We start from the raw sequence: 16,498 nt of genomic DNA on the forward strand, positions 1-16,498 counted from the left end.
TTCTTTCTATGATATAAGGAATATAATGATCTAAGCAAACACTCAGCATTGCCACCTTGGAACTGCAGTGAACTAATGATTCAAACGCAAGTATTTAAATAACCAGGGCTGCATGTGAAACATAACAAACCATTCCTTTCAACTTGTTTATCCATTCTTTGTTTATCTGATGAACCGGGTTTATTCAACATGTTGCTAATAATAAGCTGTTTGTTAATCTAGTGAAACCGAAGGCTCACAAACGAACCGAGTGAGGTTCCATGTGCTGTACCTTCCTGATTCTTCTGTATGACAATCATGAACTTGTTAGCTACGGCTATCACAGCATCAGATTTTTGCTTCATTTTTTTATTTTTGAAAGAATTCAAAGAAAAAGAATAATTACACATCCATTCATCCATCTATTTTCCTCCACCAAACCAGTTTAGGGTCACATGGCCTGGAGCCTAATCTGGCTGTCAGGGGTGGACAGCTCACCAGTGTATTGCAGGGCTGATACTGAGAGACAGACAGCCATTCACACTCTGATTCACACATACAAGCAGTTTAGGATTAAGTCCAAAGCATGTCTTTGGACGGCGATAGAAAGCCAGAGTACCTAGAGAGAACCCCACAGACACAGAGAGAACATGCGTCACCGAGCTGCCCAGTGACCTCATTATAGAGCGCCGTTATCATTTACTTAAAGTCTTAGAAGCTATCTGATGAAACGCCAGTAGCCCCTCTGTTTTTAGTCTTCTCAATTGCCCGAGGGAAGTATCACGGTTTTTACCTGCTGTATTCGCCCCTTTGTTTATCTGCTACTCTTTAACCCAGTAGTTATCTGGTGTTGTGTACAGTGTAAAAAGAACTTTGACTGGAAACAGCTGCTTGTTAAGCCGAAAAACAATACAGTGGTGAGAGCGAATGGAAGCATTGTAACAGTAACACTCACCTGGAGTTAGCAGAAGCAGTTCAAACTTCCCTAAACCCAAGAAGATCTTTGGTTTAAGGTCCTGATTGCATATATTGTTATTGTTTAGGAAGCAGAAGGTTGATCTTCCCTCTGTAGTGCTGCAAATACATTTCTTTTTTTTTGTGACTGCTTTAAAATACACTCTGCAGCTGCAGATATGTCTGATTATTCTCATCAGAGAAAAGCATGTGCTCCTACTTGTCTGTAACTGTGTGTGTAGCTCACTACCATTATAACTGAAATCCAGGTAATTAGCTTCATTGTGTATGTTCAATTAAAATGGTAAATGGCCTGTATTTATATAGCGCTTTACTAGTCCCTAAGGACCCCAAAGCGCTTTACATATCCAGTCATCCACCCATTCACACACTGGTGATGGCAAGCTACATTGTAGCCACAGCCACCCTGGGGCGCACTGACAGAGGCGAGGCTGCCGGACACTGGCGCCACCGGCCACCACCAGTAGGCAATGGGTGAAGTGTCTTGCCCAAGGATACAATGACCGAGATTGTCGGAGCCGGGGCTCGAACCGGCAACCTTCCGATTACAAGACGAATGCCCAACTCTTGAGCCACGATCGCCCCATGACTGTAATTACATACACAAATGTCCCTCTGTGTCACTACACTTTCATTTACTTTCCCCACTTATTTCTATCTGCATTTGCTGCCCATAGGAGCATAGGCGTGTGTGTCGATTACCCTGTTTCGACTCAGTTTTTAACTGTATCTCTGGCTATTGGATCAGAGTGGGACAGCCCATTTACAACTTCGCCAGATATCTTAGCATCATCAAGATTTGGTTGAAAAGTGAAACGTGAAAAGATGTTCTGTCAGGTCACTGAAAGCTTACAAACGACCTGCAAACAGAAACTTCTTCTTATGAGGCAGCAGTGCTAACCACAGCACCACGGTGACCTGCCAGAATCTGGGAACAGTGGTTTCAACTTTCTGGAAGCTCACACAAACAAATGTTTGCATCATTGCAACCATTTCCCATCTAAATTAAATATCAATATAATTTTTAAAGACATTGATTTGAATTTTTGAAACAATTCTTACTTTTAATGTCTGCTTAACATTAAGACATTATTCAGACTGAAAGTGCATTGATTGTTGGTTAAATTAGGTAGTACTTGGTTCACATTGCAATGGGATTTGACTAGACTGACCAGATGGCTGGTTTTAACCCACAAAACAACATCCATGGAGACTGTTGACTGGAGTGAATGGTTGTTTACACATGTGTCTCCAAGATATTCTCCTATATTCATGTTCAGTTATTGATTATCATTTACAACAAAGGTTAAAAGCTAGGTCTGTTGCCAGCAAGGCTCCATATTTTTTAGCAAAATGCTTCATGAGCTGCAGGCAAGAATGGACACCGTGACATGTTATCTTTTGTCCTGCTTAGGAATAGTTCAGGACAAATTATGATTTACATTTAAAAGCATACAGAGACCAAATGTGCCCCGCAACACCTCAGGAGCAATGCAGGTTGTGTTTAGTGCTTTAGTCCACTTGTCCAAAACACATTTTAAAGGAGTGTAAACAGGCTCTGTGAAGGTGAGTGAGTAGGCTGCTCGAGAACATTGATGCTGAAAGTGAAGATGAGCAGATGGATCTTTGGCAAGACTGACTAAACAGATGACTCACTCTGTAAATACCTGGCTTATTCTTTGGATTCATCAGCCAGAGTTGTCACATGTGTATCAGCTCGGAAACCTGCTACCTGTAAAGAACTACTGGAGGTTAGCTTCAAATAACCCGCAGCTGCTGCCGCACTGAAATATGCATCAGCGTGTGAAAACAAATCTGTCATGTGAGCCCCATGACAGCATGAATCGCACAAAGAAGCTAAATATAGCATCAGCATTTTGCAACCTGTCTGGTTACACGTAAAAGAAATAGGGGTCACAGTCTTTTTTTTGTTTTGAAAGGCGCACACTGCCGCTGCAGTTACTGGTGATGTCATGAACCACAGTTGTACAGGAGGAAGTAGTTATCTTCGGTTGGCTTTCATTGCTTCAATGCCACATGTTCCTCTTACTTCCTTTTTTTTGGCACTGAAAGCAGCAGCAGCAGTGTATTTTCGAGGTTGCTGAAAAACCGAAAGCATGATAGATTATTAAAGTCATCAGGATGCAGCTGGGTTGCAGCCCAACCGCCTTCAGATGCTCGTGTTGTTTCACCACATATCTCACACTCTGAGAATAGCTCTTCTTGACAGGACTTGTGCTGTTTCTTGAGGATATTAATTGTGGATTTCCTGCCTCTTTCTCGCTCTTTCTCTCTCCTCTGTCTGTAGACACCGCACGCATGTGTTTCGTCTTTGTTTATTCAGCAGTGGTGGGCCGCCGCGACAGAAACATCAAGAATGCGGTGTAAATAATGTCAAGTTAAAAAAGCAAATACAGATACACAATAACGGCTGTCGAGTATTAAAGCTAAGTGAATAAAGAAAAAGGCCTTAAATGCTACTAGTGCAGCCAAACCTGAAACAGACTTGAAACACAATTACTCCATAATGGCACAGCTGGAGCAAAGAACAGTGTAGAGCTTTGCAGCAGGTGAGCAGGGAGACTTCAGCTGCTGCTGCTCGATTTTTCTTGTGCACTAGGCTGCTTGAGCGAGTGACATTTGAAAATGAGGTGCTGTAAGTGTTTGTGGTTATAAGACAGCACCTCCTAATGAAGCTGTTGCATATCTCACCTTCCTCTGCTGACTGTTTAGACTAGTTCACTGAAGACAGTGCTACATAAACACTATTGTGTGAATAGGGAGATCGGAGATTAAGGTTCATGTAATTACCCGAAACCATTTCAAATAGGGGAAATTACTGCAGACTTCCCCCCCAGGCAATCTGCTTCCTCCCTATACAATGTAATGTTTCATTGCACAGGTCACTGAAATCATCCGGAAGTTGAGTTTATTGAACAATTTCGATACGTTAGTTTTTAAATGAAGCTATATATTCAGATAGATAGTAAACCTCATTTACTATCTTTTTTGTACACTTTAGTAAAGCTAAGGTTTGAGACTTTAGCGCCCAGCTCCTATTTTGCATAAATGCGACAAAACGGATAGAAAGAACAAAGTTGAAGATGGTTTTATTGTTTATTATTTATTATTACAGTTTATGCAAAGATGTTATAATAAACATTAAAAATCTGATGCTGTATCTACACATAGTTTAGTATAAATTTAACATTATAGTCTGTAAATGTTACAAATATAGTTGCATACATATAGTTTCATATAATGGCAGCACAGTGGTTAGCATTGTTGCCTCACAGCAAGAAGGTTTTGGGTTGAATCCAGGGTCTACCCCTACCTCCTTCTCCATGGCATCTGGGATAAGCTCAAGCATCCCCCGTTCCCATGACCCTGAATTGGATAAGGAGAAGAAAATGGATTGATTTATAGTTTCATATATTGTCATAAAGCTACTAAGCCTAACTTATCGAAATAGATGTTTGTTTGCAGAAACTTTACCTTGAGTGCTCACATCAGTCTTTTAAATTGGTGAAAAGTAAATTAAAAGTAAATTATAGATATAATTTAAAAGACTACTGAGTATGGTTTATGATTAAAAAAAAAAAAAAACAATACACATATTTTGGGCAAATATTACAATTTCATACAAAAAGAAATTTCACAGATGTTTAAATGTGCTGATATCTGATATCCAGAACTTTGTTTCCTCTCTTAACAGACATGCTCAGCTAACTACACCTTCATCCCGTACATGGTGACACCTCAGAATAAGGTGTACTGCTGTGAGGGCAGCCTGATGAAGGGCCTGACCGAGCTGATGCAGCCCAGCTTCGAGATGCTGCTGGGTCCCATCTGCATGCCTCTGCTGGACCGCTTCATCCAGCTCCTCAAAGTGTCGCAAGCCAACTCCCAGTAAGTATATTTTGCTTATTTATATCCGCTTTATATCTGACAGCTGTAATAGAAATATAAACTGTATTAAGTGAAATTAAACTTCCTATTGAGGCAATCCAGATATTTCAGCAATAATAGCGTACAAGCGGGGATGCTAAACAATAGAAACACCCGGGTTATGACGTCAGTAATGCTCTACAAAGGACTAATGATAAAAGCTAGATTTTCCTGCACAGCAAACACAGAAATACTGTGATAGCTGTGTTAGGCCTAGTTAAGACATTGCTTATGACCTAAAAATGCAGCTTCTGAAAGTACTGCACTGGTGCCGACTGGGACAAGTTTGCTACTCCTTTGGTGCAAACTCAGGTGCAAACAAGCGTGCAATAGCCGATTTGTTTGCACCTGAGTTTGCAAAATCGACTGCCTGTCATTTTGAAATATTGTTGGGGGGTTTTTGTGTGTCAGTGCATGACTGTGGTGCAGCAGTGGTGTGGTAGGGGGCAATAACCTGTTTTGTTTTTTGTTTTTTCATTATTTATGAGCCGTAAAAACGAGCAACACAAAGATAAAACTCTTGTTCCAGAAAGGTTGCACCAGCCATGGTGGATTCTCATAAAATATATGTCCAAAAATATAACATGACATAAAATAGTATCAGTACTTTTACAAAGATTTGACACGCGTTTTGACTTTTGAACAGACTCTTTGGTCCATAGTTTTCTATGCATGCTTGCTTTAACCCTTAACGAATGAGTCTGTTTTCCATGGAATATAAATCTTCTGCTACATGTCCAGCCGCTGAGCTGTCCTTGGAGGATTACGTTTTAGCCAGTTTCTTGTTATGACCTTTTTACATGTACTGGTCAAAACTTTGAACACATATGTTCCCTCGCTTCGTATCATGCCACTGGGCATTTATACAGATTTTATTATGCTGAAATGGGTAACATATACTATATTAATTTACATATTTGGCACCGTCGGTTCTTCATGAAAAGATTCTCGATGTCTCTTCCAGGTCTCTCAACTACACCACATTTATGCAGTATAAACAATAATTACATCATTAAAACAACTTTTAGAGGAAAATGCAGGTGAAATTGCAGTGTCAGTACTAACAGCCTGCTTATTTGCACAATATGGCAGATATTGTGGCAGATTTTACACAGAATTGTTACAGAGTAATTTGTCTGTTGTTACAGTATACAGAAATTAATCTATAATTTGCAAATTGGACAGTAGTTTAATCTAAGATTAACAACAAGAGCTTTGCTAGAAGTGACATTAACAGCATGCTGTGTGGAATAACAATCTGAAGTTAGCTGTTAGGACATGTTTCATCAGAGTGTGCACAGTTTTTCAGCTAGGCTAAATGCAATACAGCAAATATAGTTTCTGCTTTAGCTTTAGCTATTTCTGTATTTACTTTGCTTCCTGTAACAATTTTCCTTTTTGTTTTTGTAAAAATTCAAAGTTTCTGTTTTGTAAACTCTACACATTGAAACAGAAGAGATTTGAACCTTAATGCATTTTGGCTTTGCTGAGACAAATAGTCTTAGTGAACGTATTGAGAGCTTTATATTTAGGTTGTCTAGTGTTACTAAATGAAGGACATACTGACAGTACAGCAATGGGTTTGAGAAAAAGGAAGCAAAAGAGAAAGAAAATCTATTTAAAGCTCCTGACAAGATGATCCTCTGAAAGCACTGTAAGATCACTATTGTTTATCACAGAGTCATAATATGCATGGGAAATGCCCACAATATGACTCTGTGATATGTTTTCATAATGGTAAGCAGTGCCCAAATGATTGCTTCATTACATAAATTACATTATACTGCATGCAACTTAAGGTGAACATTCACAAATAGGAAGGAGCTGTTGTAGCATTACCATTTTTAGCATTTTAACATTATGTTTATATTTGAGCAGCTCTGTTAGAAGTTTTTCAACACACCAGGCATTTATTTTATTATCCCACTCATCCTATTTTTACTTGTTCTAATTGTTTTTGTGCGTGGATCCTTCAGCCTTACTTACGTGGTAATTTACATTTTGAAACCAGAGAAGAAGAAAAAAACACATTTGTTTGGCTCAGTTGCTGGGGTAATATTTTAGGCCTTCTTGCCAATAGGCGATACAGCAGCCAGTCATTTCTAGTCCATCTCCAGGAATAGTGACTCAGGTTTTACAGGCAGAAAAGAAAATCATGTAGATTGATGAAGGCTGTGTCTCCTGGAGATAGGCATAAAGGAAAGTATGAAGATCCTACAGTTGTAATTCAGTGTTTGCACTATATTGTTTTTGGTGTATATTGAAGTCGAGACCATGTTTTGAAGTCTCAAGAAGACAGATAAGCTTACTGAATTACAAGAGCCGTCTCACATGAAGCAAATATATGTATTTATGTCTTTAAAATTGCTCCTTCCAGCAAGGACACACCCAACTGATCATCTGCAGCAGATCATAATATGCGAATACATGATTTGTTATTCATATTTTATGAAAAACAACCTAAACAGGAAAATATTAGCCGGCCTGTTCATATTAAACACATTTACTATTTAATAACAGAGCTTGTATTGGGTTATTATTTATGCTTTAATCACTCCCTGCAAGCAGGGTTGACCCCCAGGATTGGCTCGGGGTTATGGCAGCAAATCCTTGTCACTGCATGGGTCTTTTCAAAATTGTGTATAAGGCTTAATTATGTGAATAGAGAGTGTAGACTGTGTCATTATTTGGCATTTAGGTCTTAATATTATCATTTTAAGCTAGAGTACACTACGTTCAGCATACAAGAGGCTGGGGAGTGACAATAATCTGCATCAGTCTTTTGAGTTTTAATGCCAGTACACATGGTTTTTCCACAATCAAAATGAGACGATTATGAGAAGGTTATCCTTTGCAAACTGCTGATTAAACAGCCAAAGAAATTCAGCATTAAAAAAGACACAATTTGCAACTGGAAATACTAATTAACTGAATTTAGATGGTCCAAATTCACAGGATTTCTGAAGGTTTTCAGTTTTGCGGTTTTAAAGGTGAAAATCTAAAAGATCCCACAGACAGGCTTTTGCTAACCCATATGGAAAAGGTAAATATAAATCTTATAAAGTTTGTATCTGTCTTGTGTGAAACTTGTATGAAAAGCATACAAGAGTGAAAACATATATAAGATCCTTTGAAAAATTCTATAAATGAAACTTGTATGTTTTGGATACTTATTAAAACAATATATGAAAGTAATGAGAAAGTGGCCACTTTCATGAGTAAATCATTTAAGCCTTATATGATTCACTATATGAAGTAGGCCACATCTTATGCAAGTCTTTTATACGTTTTTACTATTTCGTTTCCATATGGGAAGCACCTGAACCGCCTCACGTATTTTAATATTCTTTTGCTCATCCCTTAGTGTTTTTTCAAGAACAACTAAGAGCTTAAGAATATGGTTGCTGGTAGTAATTCTGCTTTAAGCTAATTAACTGTCTTAATTGTCTGCTCTGCTTTTAAATCCATCAAACTAATATCTGAAGTTATCAGGTTTATTGGTCCCTTCATCTGTCAGTGAATAATTTATGACTTATATGAGATGAAAATAGCTCGTGTCTCACTGGGGAATGATCTGAAATTATGCAAAACAGTGTGAGAATGCAGGGAAAGAAGTAAGTCCAATTGTGTTAGAGTTGAAGGAGCAGATCCTAAAGTATGCAAAACATTTTTTTGCTAAATTTTTGTATTGCTATTTGTCGATCATATACATGCAAGCCAATCTTCTCCTTCTATAAATGCATGTTTGTTTGTATTCGTGTCTTCCAGCCAGTATTTCCGTGAGACGATTCTGAATGAGATCCGTAGAGCCCGGGAGCTTTACACTGGCTTGGAACTGGCTGCAGAGCTGAGCCGAATCCAGCAGCGGCTGGACAACGTGGAGTGCCTTTCAGTTGATGTCGTCATCAATTTGCTGCTTACGTACAGGGACATCCAGGTACATCTGTCGGGTGTGGACTTCCTGAACACCGACATATTGCTGTCATTTGTCAAATTATGTGTATTGCCTTTGGGTATTTCAACCAGAGGGGCTGTGGTTCAGTGGTCCTTGTTTATCATGTACTGGGTCTTGGTGCACCCCCCCTCCCTTTTTGTTCCATGTCTGAAATGAGTTATTTCAGCTTCTCCTCCTTTAGGCCACTTTTATTCTCATTGGCTGCCCCTCATAAACACACAGTGCAAGCCAAAGCTGTGTGCCTGAGATAAGGACTTCAGTTATCTTTAATCTGAACATCCATCTGTGCTACAACATCAAAAATCATAAAAAAAAAATATTCATGATAGGCCGATTTTGATAAGGCAGCAGTCTTAAAAATAAACTTTGGCTATGTATTTGTTTAGTTTCAGTTAAATGATTTATTATTCTATGTAACAATCTCAAAAATACTGAAAAATACCCGTCACATTTCCTGGACAGGTTCCTAGGAAAGTTGATGTCTTGTTTTCTTTGGAACAAACATTCAAAAGTACAAAATGTTCAGTTCAGCCAGAACCAGTATAGTCACGAGAAGGTTGTTATTTTCAATTTGCCGTAATCTTTGCTGGCATGGCTCTGTTTTGGGACTTCCCTTCATCGTGCATACTTGGAATGCAAAGGGCAAGGAGAGCAACAGCAAGACTTCAGAGCAGAGCAGGTGTCAGTGACAACAATCCCTAACACTGATTAGGCAGGAAACAGCATGAAATGAGAGGCTGTGGTGGAGATGGCTCACACTGCTGCTTGTCGAAACTGTAACTGTGGGCGGGCTAAACAGCTTAAATGGCACGCCCTATATGAGATTAGAGAATTGCATATTGCAAAATGTACAGCTGAACCATCAGCTGATTTTCCTTGGCAGCGTCTAAGCATGACCTCATGGCAGTGAATACTAAGCTAGATTTTTCAACTACAATAAACTGGAAAAAATGAGCAAATGCCTACAGATAACAATTAACTTCAATTTACTTTTTAATGTATTGATTTATTAATTGCTACTACATTTTCTGATAACCAATTTCCTAAAATTTGTGATTGTAATTATGTTATAAAATTACCAAAAATGGGAACAAATAGTTACTATTTAATACTAACAAAACAAAAACTCAACGTGGTAATTTCACCACGCCTTTACTTTGAAAAGGGCATGCCAAAAAGTTTCTCCATAAACGTTCGGGCATTTAGCTAATCACCCACAACCTTATCAAGTTTAAACCAGCTGTCAACTCCGATGCACTGAATGTGCGTGCTGATGTCCCTGACCTTGAAAAAGAAACTACTGTACACATCTGCTGTACAAATTTAAGCAAGGTTACTGAATCAGCTTCAATCTATCTCCACCATCCCTTTACCAGTGCCACTTTCTCAAAGCGGGGCCATTTGCAGACTGCCTGTAGAGTGCTCTAGGCGAAGCGTTTGGTCTGTTCGTCTTAAACGCTCTGCTCTTTCTCCTCTTTAGTCTCCGCATTGCCATGGCTTTCTCTGTCCAGATCGTCCCACTCACCATAGGCAGTGCACAGTCTAATGAATCATTAATTAGAACAATAAGCATTGAGGATGTGCTGAATTATTCAAAGTGCTTTGGCTTTGGTGACTACAAGAAACAAAAATCTGATGAAGAGGCAGCTCAATTATTGAAGTGCTTTTTGTGATACACAGACAGTTGAGTCTCAGAAATAATAAATAAAAGGACATCAGAAACTCTCCCTTGAGGATCAAAGCAGCAAGTAAATACACTGATGAGTCAGAGTGTGTGTTTGGAGGGCACTGGAACCGAGGTACATGGGCACTAGTCCCACAGTGCTCAGCAGTGACCGGTGGTGTTCCTACAAGATCGTATTTAACTTGCTCCTTACACTGACTTTGGTGCACTTAATGTTATCTTCTGTGACTTCTGAAAGCCTTTCTGCCAGGTAGCGCTGAAGGCAAATGTCTTCCTCCTTTCTTTTTCTTTTCCTTAACTTGCAAAGCTGTGACATCACAAGAGTGTCATTGATGTCAGATACACCAGTGACAGGAGGAACAGCTCAATAGCCGATCTTTTCTTACCTTCTAGGATTATGAGTCCATCGTGAAGCTGGTAGAGACTCTGGAGAAGCTTCCGACCTTTGACCCCATGGCTCATCCACATGTGAAGTTCCACTACGCGTTTGCTCTGAATCGGTAAGGCAACAAGCATACGTGTCATAGAGATCCACAGTGTAAACCTGTACCACCAACCTGCATAGAATAGAATAGAATAAAATTCAATTTTATTGTCATTGCACATGTCACAGGTACAAGGCAACGAAATGCAGATGCATCCATCCAGAAGTGCTTTAGCCATGATATAGATATATTACAAATATATATTAGCAATAATATAGATATGTGAGTATATTACAGAAATGGGTCTATTATGGTATGTTATAATGTACACGGTATGAAGGTACGTTATGAATATGCTATAACTATAAGTATGTACAGACTATGAACAGGATATAAATATGAAATAAAAAACTATACAGAAATATGAGATATGCAGGTTATAAACAGTTGTAGAATTAAAATTTATTGCATTGTACAGAATGATTATTTACACAGAACTATACAGTAGTGCAGTTAAGATAAGCGAGATATGTGGATAATTTCTACAGAGGCTATATAAAGTGTTAGTGGTTGTGGGTGGTTGTTCAGTCCATGTTATTATTGTGTGTATGAGGGTACAGTTGTCCAGTGTGTGTTTGTGTGTAGGTGGTTGTGGGTGTTTGTATCTCCAGTCCATGTGTCTAATGTGAGTCAGATGTCAGGAGGCAGAGTTCAGGAGTCTGACAGCTGTGGGGAAGAAGCTGTTCCAGTACCTGGTGGTCTTAGTCCGGAGGCTCCTGTAGCGCCTCCCAGAGGGCAGGAGGGTGAAGAGTCCATGTGATGGGTGACTGGGGTCTTTGGTGATTTTCCCAGCCCTTTTCAGACACCACTTCCTGTAGATGTCCTTTATGGCAGGAAGTGGTGCTCCGGCGATGTGTTGGGCAGTTTTCACAACCCTCTGCAACGCCTTCCGGTCCGAGGCAGAGCAGTTCCCGTACCAGACTGTTATACAGTTGGTCAGGATGCTCTCGATGGTGCAGCGATAGAAGTTCACCAGGATGTCTGAGGACAGGTGGTTCTTCCTCAGAGTCCTCAAGAAGAAGAGGCTCTGGTGAGCCTTCTTGACCAGCTTGGAGCAGTTGGTCGTCCAGATGAGATCCTCGGAGATGTGGACTCCCAGGAACTTGAAGCTGCTCACACGCTCCACAGCCGTCCCCTTAATGTGGATGGGTGGATGTGGGTCAGCATTCCTCCTGTAGTCCACGATGAGCTCCTTGGTCTTCTCGGTGTTAAGCAGCAGGTTGTTTGTGTCGCACCACTCAGCCAGACGATCCACCTCCTCCCTGTAGGCGGCCTCATCGTTGTCACTGATGAGGCCAATCACCGTGGTGTTGTTGTTGTTGTCCAGGTGTGAGAGGACAGAGTGCAGTGCGATGGAGACTGCATCCTCTGTGCTCCTGTTCTGACGGTATGCAAATTGGTGGGGGTCCAGGGTGGGGGGGAGACAGGATTTGAAGTGTGCTAGGACCAGTCGCTCTAAGCACTTTGTGACGATGGGGGTGAGGGCTACTGGGCGGTAGTCATTGAGGCAAGATGGGTTGGAGTTTTTGGGTATCGGAACGATGGAGGTGGATTTGAAGCAGGCCGGTACCACAGCGTGGGCCAAGGACAGGTTGAATATGTCTGTCAGCACTCCTGCAAGCTCCCCAGAACACGCTCTGAGAACACGCCCGGGGATGCCATCAGGACCTGCAGCCTTGTGGACATTGATCCTGCTCAGCACCGCTCCTACATCGGTGGGGGAGAGAGTCAGAGGTTGGTGGTCTGGCGTCATGTCTGCTTTGGTTGTAGTTGTTGGGTTCCCTCGCTCAAAATGAGCATAAAAGTTGTTGAGCTGGTTGAGGAAGGAGACATCAGAGGATACAGGGGAGGGTTTGGTGGTCCTGTAGTCTGTAATGGTCTGGAGTCCTTGCCACATGCGTCGGGGGTTGGAGTTGGAGAAGTGTTCTTTAGCCATAGTCGCAAGGCTAAAACAGGTTTTCTGAAAGTCCACTGAGCCAAAGCTGACCCCACAGAAACCTTTCCTGCAGAAACCCTGCAGCATGCACACATTTTCAGTTTGACAGATAAAAACTTTAATGAAAAATGTTACAGTAGGAGCTTTTTAGTGTGTGTTTTTGTTTTTTGCGACCCTTGACATTTGAGTAATGTGTCTTCTCCACAGTGTCGCTGGTATTGTGTTCACCTTTTAAATCTGTCACTGTGGGGAAAAGTAGTCCTGGGGACACTTACCGTAGCAGGAGCTAACACTGTATATTCAGCATATCCCTGTTTTCTGTACTCGTGTTGCTATGTTTGCCTGTTCTGTTGGATATAAACCTTAAAAGCTTTTCTGCCTGTCATCCCTCTCGCTCACTGCATCACATAATTTGGCAGTTTGATAGGGTCACAACTGTGTAAGATATGGACATGAAACTTTCGTTACGCAGTTCACATGAGAATGATGGTCAGGCTCCAACAGACTGTGGTGTGACCCACGAGTACTGAATAAGGGACATCAAATAGAGGGAAGGCGCTGGCCTTTATATATTTCAAGTTATTTATTTATCAGTCTTTGACTTTCTCCCACCTCATGAAATCTTTGGTGAGATGCTTCACACAGATGTTGTCATAGAGATGGGCAATTTTGCCATGCTGAAAGGCTTTCATTTAAATTACATAAAACTAGATGCTTTATTGATGCATGAAGAGTAAACTAAGATATCACTAAGTTATCAGAATGTGAAACTAAAGAATATTTAACCGTATCAAAAAGATTTTGTTAAATTTTGAAGAGAAGCAATGACATACACTTAAACACACCTGCTTTTTCTTTAAGTACCTTTCACAAAACACACCCAGGTTTCCTGGAATAAAAACTTTTAAACACAGTGAAGCAAATGCACTCTTTTCCTTTGTCCTAGTCTTTTCTCTAAGTATCATAAGGGCTGCCACAGAGTATTTTTCATGGTGTTCAGGGTTTTCTTTAAATATATTCTAGCGGTTTCATTTATCTTGCGTTAGCAGAGCAGTATTGAAATCCTAAATGTATGTCTCTAAGCAGCTGTGACATTATCGGTGCGCGTCTAGCTACAGTACTCGTCTCAGGAAGAGACAGATGTACAAAACAGGAGGTTTTGGCTGCTTGTTTCTCACCAGCTGCTTTTCTTGTAAACTTCCTGCGGTTTTCATGGTGTGACTGCCTCAAACAGCAATAAAGCATGCTGTTCTTTAATTTGGCAGCAAATGGAAAATGTTTCTGTAGGGTGCCAAGATGCCCGTGTGTTCGCTGTTAGTAGCTGCTCCATTCCCACTATATGATATTGCATTTGCGAGCTCGAGGCGGCATACCGAGACATTTTGTCAGACCAATTCACTGAATGAGCGGTAATGATGGAAAACTCTGTGTCTTTGGTGAGGTTGAGTTGTATCCTCCAGTGTTAGAGCAGGTCGACATGAGCAGAGGGTAGGAGGGCATTTATGTCAGTTCACCTATTCAGCAAGTAAACCATTGCATAAATACAATAGCTGTTCCAGGAGATTGTTATGCCACAGGTGGTGTAACTGTGTTGTTGTCTGATTTGTTCTTGTTGGTGGGAGGGAGAAATAGATTTTGAGTGCACTAAAGGTGGTAAATAGGTCATATCTTCTTTTTGAGACTTTTGGAGCCAGTAATTATATTTTTAACTTTACTGTACTTTATTTTACTGTATGCATTTAGTAGCAACTTTAAAGACAAATAAATAGAAAAAAACGAATAAATTACCATGTATTATTATAAAACTGACCTGCCAAACAGTATAAAAAGCACCACATATCCCCACATACAAGCTGCAACATGCAGCTTGTATGTTTATGCAATTGGAATCCAATGATATGATACGCATTATTTTAAAATGCACCAAGTTGCATAATGAGTATTTTTAATTTGGATACTTTAATATTCAAATTACTTTTTTTTTTTTGGGAGGGGGGGGGACCACTGAATAACTGCTAATAAAGTAATATCAAATGTGGTAATGACATAGGGATTCTGCTACACAGCTCACAGGTAAAATATAGGTAAGATACACTGTAAAAGAAAATACAAATATACCCAAAAAAGCAAAAAACAACAGGGACTCTAAATTCAAACAGGGAGGCAGGGAAAATGAGGGAAAGATTCACAAATACCATGACTAAAAAAAAAGGACGGGACTATTTATACACATCAGAGAAACAGAAACAGCAGAGTGGACAAGACACAGGTGTAGACAGTCATGACGACGAGATGGGGGAGGAAATGAAATTCACCTAACTATCAAAGTAAAACCAGGAATGACAAGAGAACCCAAGTGAACACAGAGATGCAAAAACCTGCACAAAAACATAGTAGAGAAGGGACTCAACGGTGGCGAGAACACTAAGCCCGAAACAAAAACACAAATATTAAACTGTTGATTACAGTAAGGGAAAACATGGAGGAAATTGCACACAAATACAAACTCCATAAAAACAAAACTAGAACTTTAATACAAGAACTAAAGCATCTGGAAACTAGAAAGCAGGAATCAGAATCATCCTAACTGTTGTGTAATTATTGTTCTCACGATACCAAAAGCTAAAACTAACACTAAAAATTCATAAAAACAAAACTAAAACTAAACATAAAAACACAAACACAGCATATCACATATCTGGAAGCACACACCTGCATTATTCTGTTTCATTGGTATCCCCTGTAAGATTTCTGGGAATAATTTTACACACCATAAAGGCTAGGCGTGATTTTTGCACCGTTGTGCTGAAGTGCCAAATATTTGATTTGCATGATCAGACAAAAGCAGATCTCTCCGTTTTAGAATTTATGTTTTCCACACAATCGTTAGCACTCATCCCTGAAGCCTCTGTGCATTTGAGCATGCCCATAGATGTTCTAGCTATTGCCTCTATTGCTAAAAAGAACACTAGCAGCTCTATGTTATGTATTTATAATCACGCAGAAGTAGAATTATATCCTTGGAAATGCAATCTCTTCTTTTAAGCCTGTTTCAAAGCTTTTATTCAAATTACTCATAAACTGCCTTCGGATAATAGTTTGTAGAAGGTGGCACCATAGAATAGTAAAGTCAAATAATCTACTCTGTTCTGAGTGTGAAACTGAATGAATTCCTTCACTGAGATGCAGTCGTATAAATCATTACCTTCAATGAGCTCTGAGTAAGCAGCATGCAGCCCACACCATGCCTTGAGATTATCAATATTTAGCCTTAATAGGCACTTAATCATTGATCTAAAGTAGGTGCTCTGCTTCTAAATGAATCTGGTGGGTTGAAGGGGCTTCCGCCTCAGGCTTCAGCTCGGCTTGGAGGCCTGCTGTGCAGGTCTTACTGCTAAGAGCCTGATGAGATCGAGGAAAAAAAATCCCCATTTCCAAATATCCATCAGCACTCTGAAGAAAAGAAAGAGGGAAGCGGAGAGATGCATTCGAAGAGCAGATCTTGTTTCCCTCGTTGCTCTTCCCCCTGGGCAGTC

General features: G+C 40.2%; 1 protein-coding gene across 1 annotated transcript in view; it reads left to right on the plus strand.

The window, feature by feature from the left end:
* map3k5 (mitogen-activated protein kinase kinase kinase 5) overlaps positions 1-16,498 on the plus strand; it is an 86,494-nt gene that overhangs the window by 26,256 nt on the left and 43,740 nt on the right. The window contains exons 4-6 of the mRNA XM_080883737.1: positions 4,670-4,863; positions 8,671-8,839; positions 10,935-11,041. Coding sequence (XP_080739863.1) covers positions 4,670-4,863; positions 8,671-8,839; positions 10,935-11,041 — 470 coding nt within the window. The remainder of the gene's footprint in view (positions 1-4,669; positions 4,864-8,670; positions 8,840-10,934; positions 11,042-16,498) is intronic.

The sequence above is a fragment of the Rhamphochromis sp. 'chilingali' genome (assembly GCF_963969265.1).
Source record: "Rhamphochromis sp. 'chilingali' genome assembly, chromosome: 5".
Taxonomy (NCBI): domain Eukaryota; kingdom Metazoa; phylum Chordata; class Actinopteri; order Cichliformes; family Cichlidae; genus Rhamphochromis; species Rhamphochromis sp. 'chilingali'.